Raw genomic sequence first — 25,524 nt, forward strand, 5'->3', positions numbered from 1 at the left:
CATTCAACCAGCAATGAGCCTCATCGCTGAACAAAATTTGTCAAAATTTGAACACATTTCGAACCGAACACTGATTTTGGTAATAAAATTCAATGATTTGCAAGCGTTGCTCGTTAGTAAGTCTATTCATGATGAAATGTCAAAGCATACTGAGCATCTTTCTCTTTGACACCATGTCTGAAATCCCACGTGATCTGTCAAATACTAATGCATGAAAATCCTAACCTCAAAAAAATCACCCTTTAGTTAGAGGCCTATGAATGATTCTGCCGAACGGGACGCTCAATTTTAAGGCTCGTGCTTGATATGATTTGTCTCATTTCCCATTTCATCACATAATCATTCTTCACAGCAAACATATCAAGAAAATATATTACGTCATTGTTTTGTCTATATGGACATACAAACAACCATAAATTATTTTTTTTACATAATAAAGATTGAGCCTATCATATAATGCAAAACAATGCATCCTCTCCCTTATGCCTTTTATCCGTCCACCAATTATATCGTTCATTGGGTGCATTATAGGCTCACAATAACTTACTTTGACTAAGCAGAATCGTTCATAACTGGTTATATTTTTTATTTTCACTTCTACGTTTCAAAATAAAACATGACACTCACACACCCACACACTGCAAACGACCTGTACTGTAATTAGAAAATGTTGTTTCTTGTTATGCTGGTCGCAAACATATAGAAAAAACAACAACAACAACTACAATAAAAATGCAAATGCCTCGAACACCAAAGCTCATATACATTCCTAGTAGGGCCACGCACATCACACCCCCACAACACCCTCACCCAAATAGTGAAACTCTCTCGCACCATTTGTTTCTCTTACCCTTACCACTAATACTCCCAACTATGGCTTTGCATTCACACCCATAACGAATGCTTTCAAAAAAAAAAAAAATCAACAACAATTTGCCTGTGTTTATGTTTCTTCTTCTTTTATTGAAAATTAATTCCTCTTTCTCGTGGCTTTTCTTTTCGAACAATAGCTTCGTAGCTTTCGTATATATTCGTCGGTTCTCTGAAAAAATATCTTTCGATCGATGCCAATTTCATTGAAATCCATTCAACCGTTTGGCCGTAATATGTACCGCAAAAGCGCCTAAATAAAACCTTGGTCTTTTAATAATACATACATATATACACAACAGCACTCTTAATTGCATTGACAACAGAAGAGCAACATAACTATTTTGGCTCTCACCACCCCATTCCTTCACACTCCATTCGCCACTTGTTGCTTAATCTTTTTAGTTGTGTCAAAATTCTTCAATCGGTCGCATGCGAATTTAAGCCCTCCTTAAAGTTTTTATTGAAAAGTGAATCAAAACTGTAAAATCGTTTTAAGAGTGCAATAAATTACTAGAAAAGTGAAGTGCAACTAATAAATTAATTGAATTATTCGTAAATTCGTCTGAAATGCATTGGAATTTGCAAAAAACAAAGAATTGGCAAAAAGCAATTATGTTGGGCTGCGGTTTCGTTGTTCGCCGTGTGTGTATCCATTAATCATGTTGTTTTGTTTTTATGCAACGCGAGAGAAAAAAAAGAGAGAGAGAGCGCTGTTGAAAATATCGTATTCAGTGGAATAAGTGTTTTTTTTTATTTATTCAAGTTACATTAATGAAGCTTCGTTTAGTTTGCTTAAGAGCTTTTTTCGTGTCTAAGATATAAAAAAACATAAAGCTTCGATTAGTCAAGATCTTTACCAAAGCTAAATAATCGGGATTACGTTATCCTATTCCATTACCAAAATAGTTTTTCAAATAGCGTAATGAAATGTTTGTGTTTTATAAAGGAAATCAGTGCAATTTCTTATAATCATAAATCAACAAATTCGTAGCTCGTGACCTTGAAGGTAAGTTTATAAAAATCGTTCAGTACTTAGGTGCGTGGATAAATGATCTGATTTTTTTCCTAAAGGTCGTACGCATTTTTAGAAAAATTTTTGATAGCAAACACATGGCGGTTAAGAATAATAAATATTTTCATTTGACCGTATGGCGGATGACACGTCTTTGTTCCGAAAGAAATCGTATTTTAAAATTAAGCTTTATTAGGTACAAATAAATCCAGTACATTGGATTTTAGTTCGACGACGCATAGTGGTACGGTTTAAGTTTTTTCGTTGCCAAAATCATATATTTTATACCGAAAAGATAATTGAATGATTTAAACAGCGTAGGACACATAAGCCATCAGTCTATAAAATAATTGCTTAAAAAGGGTGCCTTTTAGGAGCTTAGTTATATGGCTTATAAAAATCAAAATTTGTGAAATCGTAACTAAGTGGAATAATTATTTTTTTTTAATTTTAAACTTTTTTCTCCATTTTAAGGCTTTAACAATTTAAACTTACCAACCAAACATTTTTTTTTTTATTTTCTGTAAAATTTTCATCAAAATTAGAAATTTAGTTTTTTTTCGGAAATTTTAAATTGTGATGCGTATAGCTTTTTATAGAAAAGGGCAGTCTTAATTGATTTTGTTTTAATTATTGGGAGAATTTTGTAACCTTTCTAATTTGTAATTGGAAAAGAAATAATGCCACAATTCCAAATATGCCGACGATACCTTCACTGAAATCTTAAAAAAAAATTTTTTTGCTACTCCAATGTTTCATAAAAAGTTGTAGATATTCCAAACATCTATGCATGTTTTTTGTAGGATTTAAGAGCTCTGTCTTTTGCAAAAAAAAAAAAACATTACAATCGGCCTATAACTGCCTGTTTGACAGCACTTCAAAATTTGAAATGCTTGAGGTGACCTTCATTTACGCCTCATGTCAGCCCCTGGACCTACTAGGATCTCCAAATTTTGTATAATTATTGGAAATCATCTCCCCTTTCACTATGCCAAAATGTCGGCGCAAGGATACTTTACTTTATATGACCAATGTCAGTTCGTACTCTACTTCCAAAACACTTTCATATGATACCGAAATTAGCGGCCCTCGAGATACTTGAGTCATAATTAGGTTACACTTCGGTTAAGCTGTTTTGTGGGTTAGGATTTCTGTAAATTGGATTAATTTTTAATTTTATGCGTCTAAAACCCTCGAAATTGAGTACTACCTTATCATGATCGTTGGTCTTAGAGGCTGGGATAACCTTGACGCCATTTGTCCATGTTAGATTCGCTACACCTTCCATTTGAGACACCACGTTGCTTTGATCGCGTCTTTCATCGCATTGTCCCTAACAACCACAAAGCGGACATTTATTGGGTTGCCCAAAAAGTAATTGCGGATTTTTCATATAGTCGGCGTTGACAAATTTTTTCACAGCTTGTGACTCAGCTGTTACTTTTAGCTTGCTTTAGAAAAAAAGTGAAAAAAAGTATATTTGATTAAAGTTCATTCTAAGTTTTATTAAAAATGCATTTACTTTCTTTTAAAAAATCCGCAATTACTTTTTGGGCAACCCAATACTATTTGAGTATGTTAATGGAAAGGCTACCTCCTACATATCCCATTTTTCCCATCACAGAATCATTCTTCACAGCGAACATATCAAGAAAATATATTACGACATTGTTGAGACTATATGGATAAATAAACAAACATAAATTAATTTTTTTACATAATAAAGATTGAGCCCGTCATATAATGCAAAATAATGCATCCTCTGCCTTACGCCTTTAATCCGTCCACCAACTATATCGTTCAATGAATGCATAGTATAGCCTCATAATAACTTACTTTATCTGAGCAGAATCGTTCACAACTGTCTATCTTTTTAATGTTCACTTCTATGTTTCAAAAGAAAAAGTGACACTCTGACACCCACACACTGCAAACGACCTGTACTGTAATTAGAAAATGTTGTTTCTTGTTATGCTGGTCGCAACATATAGAAAAAACAACAACAACAACTACAATAAAAATGCAAATGCCTCGAACGTTAAAGCTCATATACATTCCTAGTAGGGCCACGCACATCACACCCCCACAACACCCTCACCCAAATAGTAAAACTCTCTTGCACCATTTGTTTTTCTTACCCTAACCACTAATACTCCCAACTATGGCTTTGCATTCACACCCATAACAAATGCTTTCGAAAAAAAATCAACAACAATTTGCCTGTGTTTATGTTTCTTCTTCTTTTATTGAAAATTAATTCCTCTTTCTCGTGGCTTTTCTTTTCGAACAATAGCTTCGTAGCTTTCGTATATATTCGTCGCTTCTGTGAAAAAATATTTTTCGATCGATGCCAATTTCATTGTAATCCGTTCAACCGTTTGGCCGTAATATGTACCGCAAAAGCGCCTTCATAAAACCTTGGCCTTTTAATAATACATACATATATACACAACAGCGCTCTTAATTGCATTGACAACAGAAGAGCAACATAACTATTTTGGCTCTCACCACCCCATTCCTTCACACTCCATTCGCCACTTGTTGCTTAATCTTTTTAGTTGTGTCAAAATTCTTCAATCGGTCGCATGCTAATTTAAGCCCTCCTTAAAGTTTTTATTGAAATGTGAATCAAAACTGTAAAATCGTTTTAAAAGTGCAATAAATTACTAGAAAAGTGAAGTGCAACTAATAAATTAATTGATTTATTCGTCTAAAATGCATTGGAATTTGCAAAAAACAAAGAATTGGCAAAAAGCAATTATGCTGGGCTGCGGTTTTCGGTTTCGTTGTTCGCCGTGTGTGTATCCATTAATCATGTTGTTTTGTTTTTATGCAACGCGAGAAGAAAATAGAGAGAGAGAGCGCTGTTGAGAATGTCGTGTTCAGTGGAATAAGTGTTTTGTTATTTATCCAAGTTACATTAATTAAGCTTCGTTTAGTTTGCTTAAGAGCTTTTTTCGTGTCCAAGATAAAAAAAATATAAAGCTTCGATTAGTCAAGACCTTTACCAAAGCAAAATAATCGGGATTACGTTATCCTATTCCATTACCAAAATAGTTTTTCAAATAGCAATCGTAATGAAAAATGTTTGTGTTTTAATAAAGGAAATCAGTGCAATTTCTTATAGTCATAAATCAACAAATTTGTAGCTCGTGACCTTGTAGGTAAGTTTATAGAAATTGGGCTGTAGTTAAGTGCTTGGGTAAATGATCTGATTTATTTCCTAAAGGCCGGAACGCATCTTGGCAGTTAAGAATAATAAATATTGTACATTAATTTTATCGTGTGGCGGATGACAAGTTTTTGTTGCTCATTTATTAAAATTAAGTTTTATTATAAATAAATCCAGTACATCGAATTTTCATTCGACGACATGTAAAAAAAATTTCCAAAACGAAATACCCCCATATTTTTGGGGGTGAAGTCGAACTTCAAATATCAGATTCGTGCTGGAGTCTCAAATACATTTAATTTGAGCCCCATATTGTCATTATTGATTTATATTTCCATTTGGCGGGCTTTGGAGTTGACGCGCCCCCTTAGATATCCCATCCTAAATAAGGGTGCCAAATTTCTGTTTTTGAGTTATTATAAACAAACTAAATTTCGCTTAAATCGCCCCACACATTTCCGAGATCTAGCGTTTTTGAAAATTAGGTAAGGGAAGAGTCCGTCTGTTAAAGTTTGAACATTAGATCTACTTCATTCTCTTGGTTTTGGTGGTGGATTGAAGTAGTTTATCCCTTTGCCCCGAAAGTGTATATCAGATTCATATTCTACTTCCAAAAACCTCATTTGAGCAACATATTACTATAGTCGGTATATATATGTGGTTAAGGGGGAATTTATGAGGTGAGGCGTGCCTGAAACACTTGGCCATAAAACAGATATCAGATTGGAGCCGTTTTTTGCCATAATCCACAAATGTGTTCAGTTTTAGGGGTATTTTTATACCCTACACCATTACTGTGGTACATGGTATTCTAACTTTGTGCATTTGTTTGTAACACCCACAACGAAGAGAGATAGACCCATTGATAAATATATGTGTTAATTAGTGTACAAAGCACAGGTCGCTGTTTTTATCCGATCGTCTTTAAATTTGGTACAGGTATATTTTTTGGCCTAAAGATGTTCAGATTTAGATATAGCTCCCATATATATTTTCGTCCGATTTTGACAAATTATTACAATAAAGTGCTAATTTGTTAACCGATTCTCTCGAAATTTGGCAGGAGGATTTTCTTATAACTCTCGAGAATACTAGTGAATTTCTAAAAAATCGGTTCAGATTTAGATATAGCTGCCATATATGGATATAGCCCGATTTTCACTTCTAGAGCTACTGCAAACGCATTTATTGACCAAACTTGCCAAAACTTTCCACAACGCTTTCCTCGATGACTACCACAGTATATGATAAGTATGCTCGAAATCGGTTCAGATTTAGATATAGCTCTCATATATATTTTCGTCCGTTTTTGAAATAAAATGTTAATTTGTTAACCGATTCTCTTGCAATTTGGCAGAAAAGATTACATTTAACATTTAACATCTAACATTTATTTCTTCAAAAAGGCTAAAAACACAAACATTCTTACTATTTCTTACAAAACTCCTTTTTCTTTTCAATAAGTTTATACACAAGCCTGCCCTCTGTCTATTTAATATGAATCAAACCCATTGGTTTACGTCTTCACTGTTTGCCACTATTCTTGCTAACAGCAGATGGCGCTCAAATCCAAAAATTATTCTGCGCACTTTGTATAACGATAATAACGCCATTGCATATTCGGTTCGTGTCATTGCTTCAAAAACACCATGGGCCGTTTGCACTTTGAAAATTTTGCCCAGTTCGTTTGATATACGCTAGAGGCAACATTTTTGTTCACAGTATTTACAATAGATGGCCTAGCATTAAGAGTATCTAACTCGAGAAGAAATGTGATTCTAAAACTATGTGTTACGCAAATGGTGTTGTGATATCCTATTCAATGAACAAATATTCATATACATTAGGATGGGTATATATTTTAAAAAAATCTAAAGCTCGATTTTGGTTTAAGGTTTATGGATTCTTAGAAAAATATATTCGAATTTATCGTGAATTACAATTTTGACAAACGCGGGATGAGTATTTTTTGGCTGTTACAAACTATTACATATATGTTTTATTGTTATATTTTTGGTTAAAAAAAGACCTCAAACTCGATTTTTAATAAAGAAAAACAAATATTCAAACATGGGTCGAATTCACAAATAAATTTAGAAGTGCTAGTTTTTCTGCCCATTTTTCGATCATAGATAGATAACGTCTAAAGATCGGAATATATTTGGATATTAATATGGATATAGTATTGTTATGGAGACCACCTTAACGCAGAGGTCAGCATGTTCGCCTATTACGCTGAACGCCTTGGTTTGAAACCAGGAATGAGCATTAAAAAATTTTTCAGTGGTGGTTATTCCCTTTTAATGCTGGCGACATTTGTGAGGAACTTTGCCATGTAAATACTTCTCCTCAAAGAGGTGTCGCTCTGCGGCACGCCGTTCGGACTCGGCTATAAAAAGAAGGTTCCTTGTCATTGAGCTTAAAATTGAATGGGACAGCACTCATTGATTTGTGAGAAGTTTGCCTCGGTTCCTTAATGGAATGTTCATGGGCAAATTTGCATAGTAGTGTTATAATAAATTTTGATAATAAATGTATCTATGGTGGTGGATATCAAAATTTAACGCGGAATTTAATGAGTTTTTACTGGTTACCTCTCATATTCGTTTGAAATATAGGTAAGGGATATTAACGATGGTATCGATGCTATCGATATTTATTATTATAAATATCGAATGTTAAGATTATCGATAGTTTGCCATCCCTATTCCAAAGCGGGTTTTAACCTTATTTTGCCACCTATTCTGGAAAAATCATTAAAAAAAAAACTAGAGTAATGCGATCCATGGTGTATACGCTCTTCTGGTTTAGTGTTTTTTTTTTCGATTTAGCTGAATTTTTCCCACAATTTGTTGTAGGAGATCTTTAAACATCAATGCTTAATATACCAAATCTAATTGGACTTTGGTTTTGTCAGTTCCTTATTATTAAACAAAACTTATTCTAAAGTTTTTGTGTTAAAATAAATTCGTAAATAATTTATTTGCATATATATAAACCTAGTCCTCTCAATCCTTTAAATTACTACTATGCGTATTGTTATCCGATGAAATAACCTTCATTTCCTTGTTATTCTCATCTTCATCATCGAATACTTTGAGATTTTTGACATGGTACCAAACTCCACTGTTGCAGAAAATGCTGATGAAGACAAAACTGGCAGCCACGGAATTTAGTGTAACTCTAAAAAGAAAAATCGAAAATCATTTTTTGTTAAAGTTTTTTTCATTAATCTAACCTCAAATTCGCCGAGTCGTATAGCCAACAGTTGCCTTTGTTGGTGCATGTTTTGCCCCAAACCAAACAATTTGTATCAAATATCCATCCAAAAAGTATGGGCGCCGGCACAAAACAGACTAAGGATATAAACATAACCCCAAAGCCCATAATGGCTGCTTTATCCTGTGGAGCTACAGCACGCATTGTTATCAACATATTGGAGGCTCTGCCGCTGGCCGCAAAGAATTTGATGGTGCACATTACAGCCAAAAAGCTAATGAATTGATAGGAGCAATTCACCGGACAGGCACCAGACATGGCCTGACCTCCACTTCCCAATGAGAGCTAAGATGGGGAATATGTTAAAATACTTTCTATGGTCAAAGATACAGTTCTCAAGCTGTATTTTATTTCAATTATGCTTTAAAAGACAGTTAACAACTTGAAAATCAAATGTTTACCTTTGTGTCACTGAATAATGAGTCGTTGATATCGGATAATGACAATCTCTTAAAGGATAAGTTTCCACTCAAGGTTTCATTTGAAGTACTGGGTATACAGGAACAATCGTAGAAACTCTTTAAGTAAATAATTAATTATGTTTAATTATAAATTAACAGATTAGATATAAATATAATTTTGCTATATACTTAGATGGCGGTTAAACAGATTGAATTCAATGTAAGGACTCAAACGGAAAAATGTCATACAGTACAATAGATGGCTCTTAAAAAATTGAAAAAGTTTTCGAATGATACTCAATGGAAGGACTCATTATTGCTGTCGCAATGCTATTGACATGGCACTGTCTTCTATGCTCGGGTAATCCAAAGCATCTTGCACGTCTTTCTCCGAGTAGTCTTCGGAATTTTGTGCAATTATAGTTTTGCGATATAAGGTGAAAACCAATATCGGGAAGATGCTTTGGTTTGCCCATGCATAATAGGAGCAATAGGATTACAATAAGAATAGTAGTACCATTCGAAGAAAAAAGTCCGTTTCAGTTCAGGAAAACCCCTCGACGGGCCAGGGAAATTTCCAACATTGTCGATATATTTGCGTCACGCTGCATATATTCTGAATACCTGGTTCGGACCCAACCCCAGCAATGACGTTATGTGGCACCAAAGATCTATTAATCGTAAGTGTTTTTTACTGAAAATCATGAAACGTTTGGTGTATACCATAATGAGAGAATGAAACCAAGCAAATCGATCAGATACTAGCAACAAACCTATGTCAAGGAGGCATCGGTGGAGACCGCCCTGCACTAGGTAGTGCCTTCAATAGAAGAATAATTGGATGTCAAGATGTGCACGCTAGCGGTATGCATTGACATCGAAGAAACTTTTAATAATGTGAGGAACGACATAATAATCCAATCCTTAGACTGGTACCAAGTGAATGTTAGGTATTTGATAAGAAACTTGGATCATATGGATAAAATATGCGTTCAATGGCATACAAATAAAGTATAAAACGGCACAGGCGACGCCACACCACCACTTCAGGGGTGACCACCATAAATAGCCCACTACGGATTCTGACTGAAGACAGGTTTGAACCCAAACGAAGTTTTAATAAATGGTTTCCCATAGGGACTTGACAACTCTGAATTTAATTTGTGAACGCACTCATTCACTAATCATCGAACTAAACTCCAAACCGTAGCGCAGATGTTAGCATGTCTGCCTATGACGCCGAACGCCTGGGTTCGCATTCAGGTGAGAACTTCAGAAAAAAATTTCAGTTGTGGTTATCCCTGCTAATGCTGGCAAAAACTTCTCAAGAAGGATGTGTCGCACTGCACCACGCCGTTCGCTTATCATTCAACGCAAACTTGAATCGGACAGTACTCATTGATATGTGAGAAGTTTGCTTCTGTGGACAAATTTCCATTGTAATATTTTCATCTTGGTAAAGTACACAAACGAACAATGTCGGCATTGTAACATATTTAGCATGACAAAGTACACGAACGATTGCTCCTGCAAATCATAAAAATTTATTACCAAAATTCGGAGTCGTTGAGCGCTACTTTAAGAGCAAAAGCATCTTCAGCGACGAAGCTCATTGTTGGCTTAATGCGTTCGTCAATAAGCAAAATATGCGTTATTGATTCTCATGAACTTCAAATATCCCCATGTACTTCACAAATCAACACTTCATCCATAAAAAATAATTGTTAAGTGCCGTTTCCATGTCGGCGGCGTCATTGGGCCATACTTCTTCTTTCACAATGCTATTTGTCACATTACCGTAAAAGCACAACGCTACCGCATGACATGCTCACTGATTATTTTTGGCCTGAACTGGAAGATATTACAATTGATTTATTGAAGATAAAGTTCGTTGGGCGTGTTATCTCAAGAAATGGTCCAGTTGATTACCCGCCTCGTTCGTGCCCCAAAAATTATTTTCTTTAGGGCTACGTCAAGTCATTGGTCTATGCCAACAAGTCGACGACGTTGGAAGAGCTCAGAGCCAACACTAAAAGGGGAATAACGACCGGAAAGGATCTCGAAAATGGCGTACAACTGGGATTACCCTAGGTGTCTATAGATTAATCAAGAGAAGATTCAACTGTGCCTGTTTGTAAGGAAGATAAAGGTGCACCAATTCGAGGCGTAATTTCGATTTCCCACAAGGTCAAACACTTAAGAGTGATCCTGGATGGGAGAGAACCATTGCACAGAGATTAGCATGACGCTGAACGCATGGGTTGGAAATCTGGCGGGAAGATCAGAAAATGTTTGGCGGTGGTTATGACCGGCGACATTTGTAAGGTACTATGCCATGTATGGGTAAATGCAGCATCCATTTTAAAGCTTCTGACCATAGAGGTGTCGCGCTGCAGCAATTGTATCGAACAGCAATCCCAATAATGTGGGAGAAGTTCGCCCCCGGTTCCTTTATTGAATGTTCGTGGGCAAATTTGTATTTTTAGATCTTGCATGAGAAACTGAACTCGAAGTGTCCAGGATTGCATTAAGAAAGCTTAAAAAAAAACTTAATCTGAGTGTAAAAGCGTATTTGGACCAATGCTAACTTACGGCTCTGCAGTTTTGAGGACGGCGACAGAGAGAAGTGCAATGTATGAACATTAAAACAGGTTCAGAGATTATATTGCCTTATCATAGGTGGGCTATAAGAACTATTCCTACCAGGGCACTAGATTATTCTAGATATCTTACATACATATTAAGTATGAGGCAGCCACTGCGACTATGAGACATAGGGTGAGAGGAGAATGGATAGAAGATAAAAGCAGGTCACACCATCGTATTGGGTTGCCCAAAAAGTAATTGCGAATTTTTTAAAAGAAAGTAAATGCATTTTTAATAAAACTTAGAATAAACTTTAATCAAATATACTTTTTTTACAGTTTTTTTCTAAAGCAAGCTAAAAGTAACAGCTGATAACTGACAGAAGAAAGAATGCAATTACAGAGTCACAAGCTGTGAAAAAATTTGTCAACGCCGACTATATGAAAAATCCGCAATTACTTTTTGGGCAACCCAATAGTATAATCAAGGCGATTCCTATCACCTGGATAAAATTAGTAGAGGTTTCGGATCGGATATCTTGAGACGATACTTCAGGTCAGGTCATGCCAGTGGAACAGTGTTAGATTGATGGAAGACTGGTATTGACTGAGGGTCTACATAGAGGGCCCAGTGACAGAAGTTTCTTCCTTTCTTTAATAAAACATCACCATAATACGGTTCTACAGGTGGAGATCCGGGCAATCACATAATACGTGAGGTAGTATGATGTTAACGCGAGGACGTCGAGTTTTAACATTTTTGCGAACAGCAAACTGGCCATCGTAGTTGTCGCCTCCTAACGCTGGGGACATTTCTTCTTCCCAAAGAGGTGTTGCACTGCGGCATGCCGTTGAGTCTCGGCTATAAGAAGTCCCCTTATCATTGAGCTTAAAACTAGAAATGGATAGTATTCATTGATATGTGAGAAGTTTGCCCCTGTTCCTTAATGAAATGTTCATCGGCAAATTTGCGATTTTCAAACTGGCCATCGGGGCTATAAAAACCAGGACAGTAAGGTCACGAACGGTTTTGGAATGTTAGAAGAAGATTAACGCCTTCTTTGAGGATGGCACGATCCGACCCATTTGGTTGCCGGCACTTAGGGGAGTATAGGGGACGAAACGGCAGACGAATTGACATTAGAAGCTAGGGGACTATCATTAGTAAACTTGGCGCATGAGAAACTTTTTGGTGCGACGTAGTCTGAGATAAGGGCTTGGGCAACGAACGCATGTAGCACTGCTGAACAGAAACTCTCGTTAGGTCAACTGAAACCCAATCGGGGATCCGGATGATGAGAATACGATCTATTACTGGGAGGAAGCAGGTGGGACCTCAGTATAGCTCTCCGCATTTGTGGCGAAGGTTAAGTTAGGTAAGGTTTAAGTGGCAGATCGCTTTGAAAAGCCCAATAACTTGCGAATGTTCACATCCGCTAAATCAGACAGGTTCTCAAAGAAATGAGAACCTAAAGTGGAACTCCTATTGACGGGACAAACACACAGAAGGTGTTTTATAGTCTTTTCTTCTTCGATGTCCTCACAGCTTCTTCAAAAGTCGTTGCTGGCAACATTCAGTCTACCAGTATGTTTTCCGATTAGACAGTGGCCTGTCATTGCAGGCACAATGTCTGAGACATCTGTTCTAGCCAAGGACAGCAAAGCGGTAGGCATCTTCACGTTTCGATTAGGCCACATAGTTTTGGAATACTCATAGCCCCCTCTTTGTGACCTTCTATCATGCGTCTGGTCCTGAAAACTTCGGACCAGACGCCTGGTCCTGAAAACTTAGCTTACATGTCGCTAGATACATACCCACCGATTCCAGTATCCCTGGAATGTGTGGGGTATTTCCTAGTCTCGCAAGCTCGTGTCGCTTTATAATTCCCTGGGATATCTCTGTGGCCCGGCACCCAGAACTTGTGGAGAATAGGTGCTGTAAATGATTGTGTATGTAGGTCATATGGAGAGAATGGTGAGACATTATAACATTTCCGATGACAATGGCCGGCTTTTGCGAAGAATGGGAAACTATAAGCCATTGTCCAAGCCACGATGTCCAAGGTTTGCCTTAGAACCCAAATAGAATCATAAGTACATAAGATGCCTAGTTTTTGAGCAAGTTCTCTGAAATTTGGTATTATTTCGGACCATATTTCGATATAGCTGCCATGAAGACCGATCTCCTGATTTAGGGCCTTGAGCCCATAAAAAGTTCATTCATTACCCCATACCCCATTCTATTAAAGTTGGAACAATAAGCTGTAATATGTTTCGATATTGGGAGACCCACTGCCACATACTGTGTAAAATTTCAGCGAAATCGGCAGATAGTTCTATACAACAGCTATGTCGAAATATGATTCATCTGGTCCATATTCGGTTCGAACGTCGGAGGGCATATGTCCGAAACCTAGTCCAGATTAGACCATGGGCCTTCCAATATCGAAACCTAGTCCAGATTAGACTATATTTATATATAGCTGCCTTATAGACCGATTTGAGGATTAAGGGTCTTAAGCCCTTAATTACCGCATATATTAACTGATTTTTATGAATTGGAAACAATGAGTTGTAAGCCTCCCGACATTCAAATCAAATATTCTCTTGATCGGACCATAGTTTGACATAACTGTCATATATAACGATCACCTTAGGAACTTTACTCCATAAAAGCTTCTTTTGTTGCCCGATTTCGCTGAAATTTAGAACAGTTAGTTGGTCTAGGCCTTCCGTTAGTACCTAGTACTAGGCATTATCTGTTCGAACCGGAGATAGTTCACATTGGACCATATTTTGATGTAGTTGCCTTATAAGCCCGTAAAAGCTGAATTTCTTATCCGATTTCGCTGAAATTTGGAACATTGAGTTGGATTGGGCCACCCGATATCCGAATTGGATTAGGCCACCCGAGTATGGTCAACTAAATTACATAAAGCTGTCATATAGACCGATCTGCCGATTTAGGGTTTTAAGCATATAATAAAGATTATTTTTACACGATTTTACTGAAATTTGGAACAGTGAGTTGAACTAGGCCACCTAATATCCGATCTGAGTATGATTTACATCAACCTTTATTTATATAGATACATATAAATATATATATATAGATATAGTCCCATATAGTGGGATCTGTCGATTTAAGGTTTTAACCCCATAAAAGGCTCATTCATTAACCGATTTCTCACAAATCTGTAACTATGGCTTATATATGGGTTCTCGGTACATAATTGGGCATTTATATGGATATAAGTGCGGATTTTTCATATAGTCGGCGTTGACAATTTTTTTCACAGCTTGTGACTCTGTAACTGCATTCTTTCTTCTGTCAGTTATCAGCTGTTACTTTTAGCTTGCTTTAAAAAAAAGTGTAAAACAAGTAAAAGCGTGCTAAGTTCGGCCGGGCCGAATCTTATATACCCTCCACCATGGATCGCATTTGTCGAGTTCTTTTCCCGGCATCACTTCTTAGGCAAAAAAGGATATAAGAAAAGAGTTGCTCTGCTATTAAAACGATTTCAAGATATGGTCCGGTTCGGACCACAATTAAATTATATGATGGAGACCTGTGTAAAATTTCAGCCAATTCGAATAAGAATTGCGCCCATTGGTGCTCACGAAGTAAAATAGAGAGATCGATTTATATGGGATCTGTATCGGGCTATAGACCGATTCAGAACATAATAAACACGTTTGTTGATGGTCATGAGAGGATCCGTCGTGCAAAATTGCAGGCATATCGGATAATAATTGCGACCTCTAGGGGTCAAGAAGTCAAGATCCCAGATCGGTTTATATGGCAGCTATATCAGGTTATGAACCGATTTGAACCTTATTTGACACAGTTGTTGATAGTAAAAATAAAATACGTCATGCTAAATTTCAGCCAAATCGGATAGGAATTGCGCCCTCTAGAAGCTCAAGAAGTCAAATCCCCAGATCTGTTTATATGACAGCTATATCAGGTTATGGACCGATTTCAACCATACTTGACACATTTGTTGGATATCATGACAAAATACTTCGTGCGAAATTTCATTCCTATCGGATAAGAATTGCGCACTCTAGAGGCTCAAGAAGTCAAGACCCAAGATCGGTTTATATGGCAGCTATATCAGGTTATGGACCGATTTGAACCTTACTTGGCACAGTTGTTGGATATAATAACAAAACACGTCGTGCAAAATTTCATTTCATTTGGATAAGAATTGCGCACTCTAGAGGCTCAAGAAGTCAAGACCCAAGATCGGTTTATATGGCAGCTATATCAGGTTATAAACCGATTTGAACCATACTTGGCACAGTTGTTGGATATCGTAACAAAACACGTCGTGCAAAATTTCATTCTGATCGGATAAGAATTGCGCACGCTAGAGGCTCAAGAAGTCAAGACCCAAGATCGGTTTATATGGCAGCTATATCAGGTTATGGACCGATTTGAACCATACTTGGCACAGTTGCTGGATATAATAACAACGAACAAACAACAAATATAATAAGATTTGCGCACTCTAGAGCTGAAGAAGTCAAGACCCTAGATCGGTTTATATGGCAGCTATATCAAAACATGGACCGATATGGCCCATTTACAATACCAACCGACCTACACTAATAAGAAGTATTTGTGCAAAATTGCAAGCGGCTAGCTTTACTCCTTCGGAAGTTAGCGTGCTTTCGACAGACGGACGGACGGACGGACGGACAGACGGACGGACATGGCTAGATCGACATAAAATGTCGCGACGATCAAGAATATATATACTTTATGGGGTCTCAGACGAATATTTCGAGTAGTTACAAACAGAATGACGAAATTAGTATACCCCCCATCTTATGGTGGAGGGTATAAAAAGTACATTCTAAGTTTTATTAAAAATGTATTTACTTTCTTTTAAAAAATACGCAATTACTTTTTAGGCAACCCAATAGTTGAGTTATACTAAAATAGGATAAAAAACATATCCATGATAGGGGGTGTCCAAAGCTCGGAACTACCGAACTTAATGTTTTTTACTTGTTCAAAGTTGCTTATTTCATAAGATAATAGCTCTTCACTCTTAGTATTTAAGTAGAAGCAGAGTAAAGTTCTTAAAATTATAAATTATTTCCTAACTTACCTTAACTCCATTAGCATCCATATATTCCTGTTTACATCCAGCATGACAAGGTGAAATATATGTCATCTGATCTTCTCCACATACCGGCATATAACGCACATAGTCACAATGGCATAGACTATTACAACTCAATGATGTATTTAGAACACTGCAAAAGCATATGATGTCATGAAATTGATTAACGAATTACTAACATTTCTCTTCACGGTACTTCTTACCTGTCATAGGAATTATTCATCAGCGAATTGTCATTAGCAGGGCAACCAATAAATGCATAGGCAATCATACCAGCCATCGTTACGATATCAACTATGATATTCCATGCTGCCAAATAACGAGCTCTGGGTTTAAATTTCGATACAATGAAACCCGAGAGCAAAATGCCGACCGCAGAAAATACCAAAGCCACTGTGCCTGTAACCATACTGAAAGTTGATATTAGAAATTAACAAACTATCAGTTGACAGGCAAAAAACTTCTTAATATTCAAATAATTTCTTAAAGGAAGTTTCAATATCCACCTCTTTCATCAAGTACTGGCATGAGTTCCTTTAATTCTTTTATATATTAATTTATATCTATTAATTCTAAATGATGTAAACAAAATTTTATTAGTCCAAATCGGACGAATATGGGAGCTATAGTTCAATCTGAACTCATTTCAATCAATTTCAGTAATCTCTTTCTCTAGTCTTCAAAAGTAATCTCTGTTAAATTAAAAAAAAAAAATTGGTCTGAAAATGCTGTCTGTTCTTTAATGTTATATGATTGAAAAACGTGCTATACCAAAATTTAATGGCCAATCATCAAAAGCGTCTCTTGTAAAATTTGGATTTTGTCGTTTACATCATTTTCACAGCAAGGGTTCGATATAATCTAACCAGCAAGTGCAAAGCGGAAGGCCCCTTCAAGTCTAAATTGAGGCACATAGTTTTGGAGTGATCACAACCCCACTTTGTGACCTTTCGGACCTGATCCTCAAAAACATGTCGTTAGAGGCATATTCTCAGATTCGTGTTCCCCTGGAATGTGTAAAATAAATCCTAGTCTCTCAAGCTCGTCTACAATTCCCTGTGATATCTCTATGGATTGGAACCCAGAACAGGTGAATTTTGAACTGTTCAGTCATCTCGCTGAGAGATCTGCGACAGTCGACGGTAGTTGTTGAATTCAGAATCGCGCCAGGGAAGACGGCCTGTCATGAGACTTATTAATTTCAAATTAAATTTAAGGTTTAAATTCAGGAATTCTAAGTCCACGACAATACCTCCACACCCCCATAGTTCCTGAATAAGAACAAGTAAAAAGGCGTTAAGTTCGGCCGGGCCGAACTTTGGATACCCACCACCTCGGGTATATATGTAAACCACCTTTCACAAAAATTCGGTGAAAATTTCATACCTTATATCCCATATCAGTATATCTAAATATGTTCCGATTTGGGCCAAATATAATAATAAGTACCGTAGCTACATCTAAAAATAAACCGATCTGAACTATATACGACACGGATGTCGAAAAGCCTAACATAAGTCACTGTGTCAAATTTCAGCGAAATCGGATTATAAATGCGCCTTTTATGGGGGCAAGACTTTAAATCGAGATATCGGTCTACATGGCAGCTATATCCAAATCTGGACCGATTTGGGCCAAGTTGCATAAAAATGTCGAAGATCCTTACACAAAGCACTGTCCCAAATTTCGGCGAAATCGGACAATAAATGCCTCTTTTATGGGCCCAAAACCTTATATAGAGAGATCGGTCTATATGGCAGCTATATTCAAAACTGGACCGATCTGGGCAAAATTTAAGAAGGACGTCGAAGAGCCTAACCTAACTCACTGTCTCAAATGTCAGCGATATCGGACAATAATTGCATCTTTTATAGCCCCAAAACCTAAAACCTAGATATCGGTCTATATGGCAGCTATATCCAAATCTAGACCGATCTGTGCGATATTGCAGAAGTATGTCAAGGGGCTTAACTTAACTCACTGTCCCAAATTTCGGCGACATCGGACAATAAATGAGCATTTTAATGGCCTAAAACCATAAATCAAGAAATCGGTCTATATGACAGCTATATCCAAATCTGCACTGATCTGAACCAAATTGCAGAAATATGTCAAAGGGCCTAACACAACTTACTGTCCCAAATTTCAGCAAAATCGGACAATAAATGTGGCTTTTATGGGCCTAACACCATAAATCGGAGGATCGGTTTATATGGCAGCTATATCCAATTCTGAACCGATCTGAGCCAAATTAACGAAGGATGTCGAAGGGCCTTACACAATTCACTGTCCAGAATTTCATCAAAATCGTATAATAAATGTGGCTTTTGTGGGCCTAAGACCCTAAACCGGAGGATCGGTCTATATGGCAGCTATATCCAAATCTGAACCGATCCGGGCCAAACTAACGAAGGAAGTCGAAAGGCCTAACATAACTCACTGTCTCAAATTTCAGTGAAATCAGATAATAAATGTGGCTTTTATGGGCCTTAGACCCTAAATCGGAGGATCGGTCTAGATGGCAGCTATATCCAAATCTGGACCGATCGGGGCCAAATTGACAAAGGATGTCGAAGGGCCTAACACAACTCACTGCCCCAAATTTCAGCAAAATCAGATAATAAATGTGGCTTTTATGGGCCTAAGACCCTAAATCGGCGGATCGGTCTATATGGGGGCTATATCAAGATATAGTCCGATATAGTCCATCTTCGAACTTAACCTGCTTATGGACAAAAAAAAAGGATCTGTGCAAAATTTCAGCTCAATATCTCTATTTTTAAAGACTGTAGCGTGATTTCAACAGACAGACGGACGGACATGTCTAGATCGTCTTAGATTTTTACGCTGATCAAGAATATATATACTTTATAGGGTCGGAAATGGATATTTCGATGTGTTGCAAACGGTGGTGGGTATAAAAAAGTCGACTCCTGCTGCCATCAGATGGTGCCGTAGATGCTGCCTTACAATGGTAGAGATTTATCTGCATATACCGGACCATAGCCAGGGTTTAGATTTTCCAAACAAGATATGTTCGATCTTGTCATGGTGAGTTACCCTACACATCTAGGGACAGTTAAGAAAGCAGTGGAACCACTCTTCCTCAAGACACTGGTCACTTACGGTGTGGATGATTCCTCCTTAGTTGATTCACTAGCTGCTGCTGTCGAAATGCCTTTAGAGTATCCCGCTGGCGCACACCTTGAGCCTAATCAAACCGGATGGCTCACCCACATAGGGCTTGTCGCGTCCCGTCTCGAAGTCTTTCCCCCCTGTTTCGGTCGTGGCTGGGGGATTTTCAGTCCTGCAATCCCCCAGACTTCTGAGATGTGGTCGATAGTTCCTCAGACAAGTGTTCTGCAACAACTGCTGAGGCGTCTTCTGATTCCTCAACCCCACCGCCTCTATACACCTTCAGTTTCAACTTGTTAAATCCATAGGATACAACTCCTTCAGACTTGTTGAGGTCTACGAGGCAGCAGGAGTTTAATACGATAACTGTATGTTCTCGATCGCCGTCAGCCTCATCCCATCTACTGTCCCTTAGTCTCCCAGGCATGTATTCAGAATCTCAGGGAATGGTATCCATGCGCGTGCCTTTGGTCGAGAAGAAACATCTTGCTTCTTGACTAAATTCAGTGCTACCCTGGCCAGATCTCGCCAATCTTTTTTAGGGTGCTACGATACATGCCAATTGAACGTTGATCACCGAAAGCAATTAGTTTGTATGGGCCCCGATACCAGCTTGCATCGTCATAAACTGGAGAAGGTCCAAGCAACAGTGTTCGTCTTGTCTTCTGAGTCCGCCAGGACTTCATCCTAACAAGATTTATTCGATCTTGTCATGGCGGGTTTCCTTAGACATTAGGGACAGTCAAGAAAGTAGTAGAATAACTATTCCCTAAGATACTGGTCACTTGTGGTGTGGATGATTCCTCCTTAGATGCTTCACTAGCTGCTGCTGTTGAAGTACCTTTTTAGTTCCGTCCTTTCCCGCTGGCGCTCACATTGAGCCCAATCCAACCGGATGGCCCAACCACACAGAGCTCTTCGGGTCCCGTCTTGATGCATTTCCCTCCTCTAATGATTGTTGCAGGGGGATTTCCAGTCTCCTGCAAACTTTAGATATGTTGTCGATAGTTCTTCAGACAAGAGTTCAGCAACAACTGCTGAGTCGTCTACTGATACCTCAACCCCACCGCTTCTATACACCTTCCCATCTCAAGGTGTTGAGATATAACTCTTTCAGACTTGTCTGCGAGACAACCAGTGTTTGGTACGAATACTGCATGTCTCCTTTCGCCATCAGCTTCATCCAATCTACCAATCTTCCAGTCAGTGCTTGAAAGATTGAGATTACAGTCCCTTAGTCTCCCAAGTATGGCTTCAGCAACTGAGGGAATCCTTGGTATCCAAGCGTGTGCCATATTTCGAAAGAAATATCTTCCTTCTTGACTAAATCCTGTGCTGCGCCTGGCCAGATCTCGCCAATCTTTTTTAGGGCGCAACGATCCCCAAAAGCAATTAGCTTGTATCGGCCTCGATATCAGCCTGCATCGTCACAAACTGGAGGAGGGCGAGGCAATTCTGCAAGGACATCAGAGTATACAGATGAAAGTCCTTTGACTATCCCACTCCAATTGTTCGCAGGTATGCCCTGTCTTCCACCATTGTCGACAACTACCATCATCAAGTTGTCCCTAGAGACATCAACAAGGTTATTGGACCCATATTACCATAGTTCGGCTTAGTTCTTTTGGGCAAGGGATGCCCCTCAGGTGATCGCAGCCTTTTGGCTGACTGCGGTGACGTTTCCGAATCTAGACGTAAAGCCTTTGGGGTAGCCTCTGCAGCGAATATCCGAGCTCAATTAAGGGATCTTCTCTCCTTATCGATTTTAGGATCGTTCGCACCAAGCCTCTCAATAAATCTGAGAGCGTTGCGCCTATTATTATTTCAACATCTTAAATAGCGTATTGATTTACGAGCCTGGTGCCGCCACTCCACCAATCGAGGTCTCATTTGCAGACAATATGTTAACGCCTGAAAATATCGCCGCAGCTGTTGGGTCTTTGGAGTTCATTATAAGCCTACTCTCGGGCTTTAGATCTGCCGCTCCACTGGAAAAAGACGCAGATAATCATCCTTGAGTGATTTTTCTCCGAAAATATCAACCTATTAAGAGTTATAAAAAATTCATCCGCTCCCCACAAAAAGGAAGTTCAATATTTTCCAAATTTAGTTAATTTTAACTAGTGTTTAGGATCAAAATATTTTCAGGGTACCATGGGTAAAAATTCCATGAAAAAAAATTCTTCCTGTTTCGGCTTAGCTATATCCGTTTGGTATCCTTTCTGTGCCGTTTGTCCGCTTGTAATTTTTTTGTAATCAAGGTGGGGTTAGCATTTGATACCCAGTTCTCGTATTACTTGTTTAGTATACCCTCACCCTTAGGGTAAAGCCTTTAAAAACCCCTTCTATGCATAAGTCAACAAACCCCATCGCTGAGGGCAAAAACGTGCCATTTATTTTATCTGCATCTGATATTTTGGCCCAGTCATTTCCATTTATGATGCTACCGATTAAATGCCGCATTGCTGCTAACTCACTCTATGGCAAATAACCTTTTAAACAAAAAAAAAAAAAAAAAAATCCACCATTTGGTGTTATCACAATGCAACTCACCTTGAAGTAGACGCTGATTGTCGATATTGAATTTCTATATACTTGGCTGTAAATATCCAATACGGCAGATAACCGAAGAAGAAAAATGTATTCGACAGCATATTGAAGAAAATTATTTTGTTCTGAAAGAACATTTTGAAGGTCCTCAGCATATCGCTAAATGAGGTGACGTGGGCAACTTGTTCCACAGATTGGCCCATATTCTCCTCTTTGGCCTTAAGTTGTTGTAATTTACGGCGCGCGGCGGTCATGGGTAATTCGCGGGGGAACATGCACATGCAAAGGCCAAAACAGAATATGAGGCCAGCGGTTATAAGCCAGCCCAGCCACCAGGCTCCCAGCCAGCGTGAGTCTTTGTTATTGATAATGGGTGTAAGGCTGGGGGCTATGTAGACCCGCAAACACATGGAGGCCAGAGTGTAGCCCAAAGAGGGTCCCAACAGGCCAAAGAAATAGGAAATACCTGAAATTGTGTTATGAAAAGTTTAGAAAGAGAAACATTTCATTGTTTTGTCTTTAATATCCTTACTCAACATAGCTGGCGCCTTGGCTTTTTCGGTGTTATCATCCATATAGGACACCCCCAAGGTGTAGTAGAGGGAACCCCCTACACCTGCTATGAATTGTGCTATGAACATCAAAATCTGTGGTAATAAATTTCCTTCGCGTATCTCACACTCCACACCAGTACCATCGGTACGGCATAAAATTTTTTGTCTTTGTTCCTCTAAATCCTGTGAAGATATATTTATATCCGATACAGCCCCATATTCCTTGGTTAGACTTAAGGCATCTTCACCGGGGCCATAGATGAAATGAGGAGTGACCGTTAACATGCAGAAGACGATTAATGTCAATAAACCTAGAGAGGGGAAAAGGGTGAAAAGGGGTTAATTTGAAATTCGACAAACAAACCAAATCACAAAACAAATAAAAACGTATGAGGCGGGGCTATGCCGAATCGTATATGCCCTACAACTTCGGATCGTATTTGGCATGTTTTTTTAACTTTTTTTATGTATGGCAAACTAACTTTGTCATTCCGTTTGTAACTCATCGTAATATTGATTTGTTTACCACTAAAAGTTTACTTTGGTAGCAGAAAACCAAAATTCACAGAAACTTCCTTATTTTACTTACCAAAGCCCATCCATCTCGGCCTATGTTTTTTGCCAGCATAATAACCCAAAAAGGCCGAACACAGCACCTGACTCAAATCATTGCCAATCATAATCATACCCGTATTGCGGGAGGGAATTTTAAAGCGTTTTTCCAGCGTTGAAATGGTACCATGAAAATATGAATTGGTCATGGAGAAGACACAGCCAACCATGCCATAAATGATAACATAAGCCGTTTGATTGGCTAATCTAAGGATGAGGCATATTTTTCAGCTTTAATTTCGAGCACACAGAAAATATATTTGAAAAATTTTATATTCACTTTTGCAAATTTGGCCCTCGAAAACACAAAAATCCACAGGTCGTATCCTGGGTAAGGGGCATGTCATTCATAAACTTCCTCAATTCCTGGGGATCCACTGACTTTTGGGTATTCAACAGTTTTTTACTTGATTCCCGATCATTTTGTTCATCCGCTTCTGTTTTTGACATTTTTATTTCGGTTTTTTTGGAGGACACCTCTAATCTTAACGTTCAGTCACTGACTGAATGTTAGCCAAAAAATTTTCTTAAACGTTTTTTTGTGACTGGCTAAAATAATATGGATTTCTTATCAATTTGCTTATAATAATAAAACTGTAAGATACCCTATATTATTATCGGTCAGTAGTAGTAGCGGTAATAGGTAGGTCATGTTAACTTAGTTGAACACACTATTTACATTTACAAATACGGTGTGATAGAGAAAATGATATAGAAAGACATCGGGGAGTTCAGAAAACCAACAATATATGTATAACTAGCCGAACCGGGCCCGATCCGCTGCGCCTTCTTTAACTCTATAAAATCTTTATAGTGAGGGGGCATTTCGCCTTGAATGCGGATATCGAATTCGTTCCATTGTATTGGGTTGCCCAAAAAGTAATTGCGGATTTTTCATATAGTCGGCGTTGACAAATTTTTTCACAGCTTGTGACTCTGTAATTGCATTCTTTCTTCTGTCAGTTATCAGCTGTTACTTTTAGCTTGCTTTAGAAAAAAAGTGTAAACAAGTATATTTGATTAAAGTTCATTCTAAGTTTTATTAGAAATGAATTTACTTTCTTTTAAAAAATCCGCAATTACTTTTTGGGCAACCCTTTAGATAGCTTATGACGCTGAACGCGTTCGAATCCTGGGCAGAACATCGGACAAAGCGGTGTTTATACCCTCTTAATACTGACGACATTTAAAAAAAAATTTCCCCAAAGAGGCGAGACGCCATTCGTACTCGACTAAAAAAAGGTCCCTTATCATTGAGTTTAACTTGAATTGGAAAGCACTCATTGATGTGTGAGAAATTGCCCCTTCTCGGTTCCTGGTGGTAATGTTCTTCTTAATGGTAATGTTCTCATTAGGGGAGGGATGGCATTTCAGACATTTCGACTTAAATATAGAAATCAAATTCGTGCTGCACTTCCAAATCCCTTTAATTTGAGCCCCATATTGCCATGGCCGGCAAATATGAACCGTTTGGAGGGTGTTTTAGGGTTGGGTCGGCCACCTGCACTTTTCACTGAAAATAGATATCAAATTAGTTCTTTACCCCCATTCCGTTGGGAATAAAGAACGACGGAAGTTGTGATTTAGGACGTACCCCAAAACACTTGGCTCCAAAATTGGATACCAAACTCGTTTTCTACTCTCAAATACCTTTTATTTGTGTCCCATATAACCCATTTGACGTATCTTTAGGAGGAAAAGCGCCACCTAGACTTGAAAGCAAATTTTAATGTCATATTCGTAATACCTTTCATTTGAGTCCAACATAGCCATGGTCGGCTAATATGCACATTTGGGCGTGGGCGACCTCCCATTACTTGGACCTAATGTTGAATGCCATATTCGTAATCTACTGCCTAATACTTTTCATTTGAGTCCCATATTGATATGAACTTGGAATATATCAGTTTAGAGAAGTTTTGGGGTTGGGGGGCCCACTGGGTACTTGGACCCAAATTTTAATACCATACCCACTGGGTACTTGGACCCAAATTTTAATACCATATTCGTTTTCCGGTTTCCAATAGCTTTCATTTGATACCCTTATTGTGCTCATCGCACCACTTTCGGATATGGGTGGCGTTTTTAGGGTAAGGGGGAGGGCCGCCTCCACCTTCCCGATAAACGTACACAATCTATGAAAATTTTAAGAATGTCCGTTCAGCCAAGTATCTTATAGTCATATTGGGTCTAATGGAGTTTTTGAGGGGTGGCGT

General features: G+C 38.2%; 1 protein-coding gene across 1 annotated transcript; it reads right to left on the bottom strand.

Annotated features, from left to right (window-relative positions):
• Positions 1–8,065: 8,065 nt before the first annotated feature.
• Positions 8,066–23,758, bottom strand: LOC106094192 (solute carrier organic anion transporter family member 74D). Its single transcript, XM_013261391.2, has 9 exons — positions 23,589–23,758; positions 23,286–23,515; positions 22,675–23,007; positions 22,146–22,608; positions 16,661–16,867; positions 16,443–16,590; positions 8,738–8,854; positions 8,296–8,621; positions 8,066–8,240 (listed from the first exon to the last, which is right to left on the bottom strand). The coding sequence occupies exons 1-9, from the start codon at positions 23,756–23,758 to the stop codon at positions 8,066–8,068; spliced, it is 2,169 nt and encodes a 722-aa protein (XP_013116845.2).
• Positions 23,759–25,524: the final 1,766 nt, after the last annotated feature.

This window comes from Stomoxys calcitrans, chromosome 5 (assembly GCF_963082655.1).
Source record: "Stomoxys calcitrans chromosome 5, idStoCalc2.1, whole genome shotgun sequence".
Taxonomy (NCBI): domain Eukaryota; kingdom Metazoa; phylum Arthropoda; class Insecta; order Diptera; family Muscidae; genus Stomoxys; species Stomoxys calcitrans.

Excerpts from the sequence above, each read along its gene's own strand:
- LOC106094192 (XM_013261391.2), bottom strand. The coding sequence starts at position 23,758 with ATGTCAAAAACAGAAGCGGATGAACAAAATGATCGGGAATCAAGTAAA. Across the intron at positions 23,516-23,588 it reads CGAGGGCCAAATTTGCAAAA|ATTAGCCAATCAAACGGCTT; the intron begins GTGAATATAAAA and ends CCTCATCCTTAG. Across the intron at positions 16,868-22,145 it reads CAATCAGCGTCTACTTCAAG|TATGGTTACAGGCACAGTGG; the intron begins GTGAGTTGCATT and ends ATCAACTTTCAG.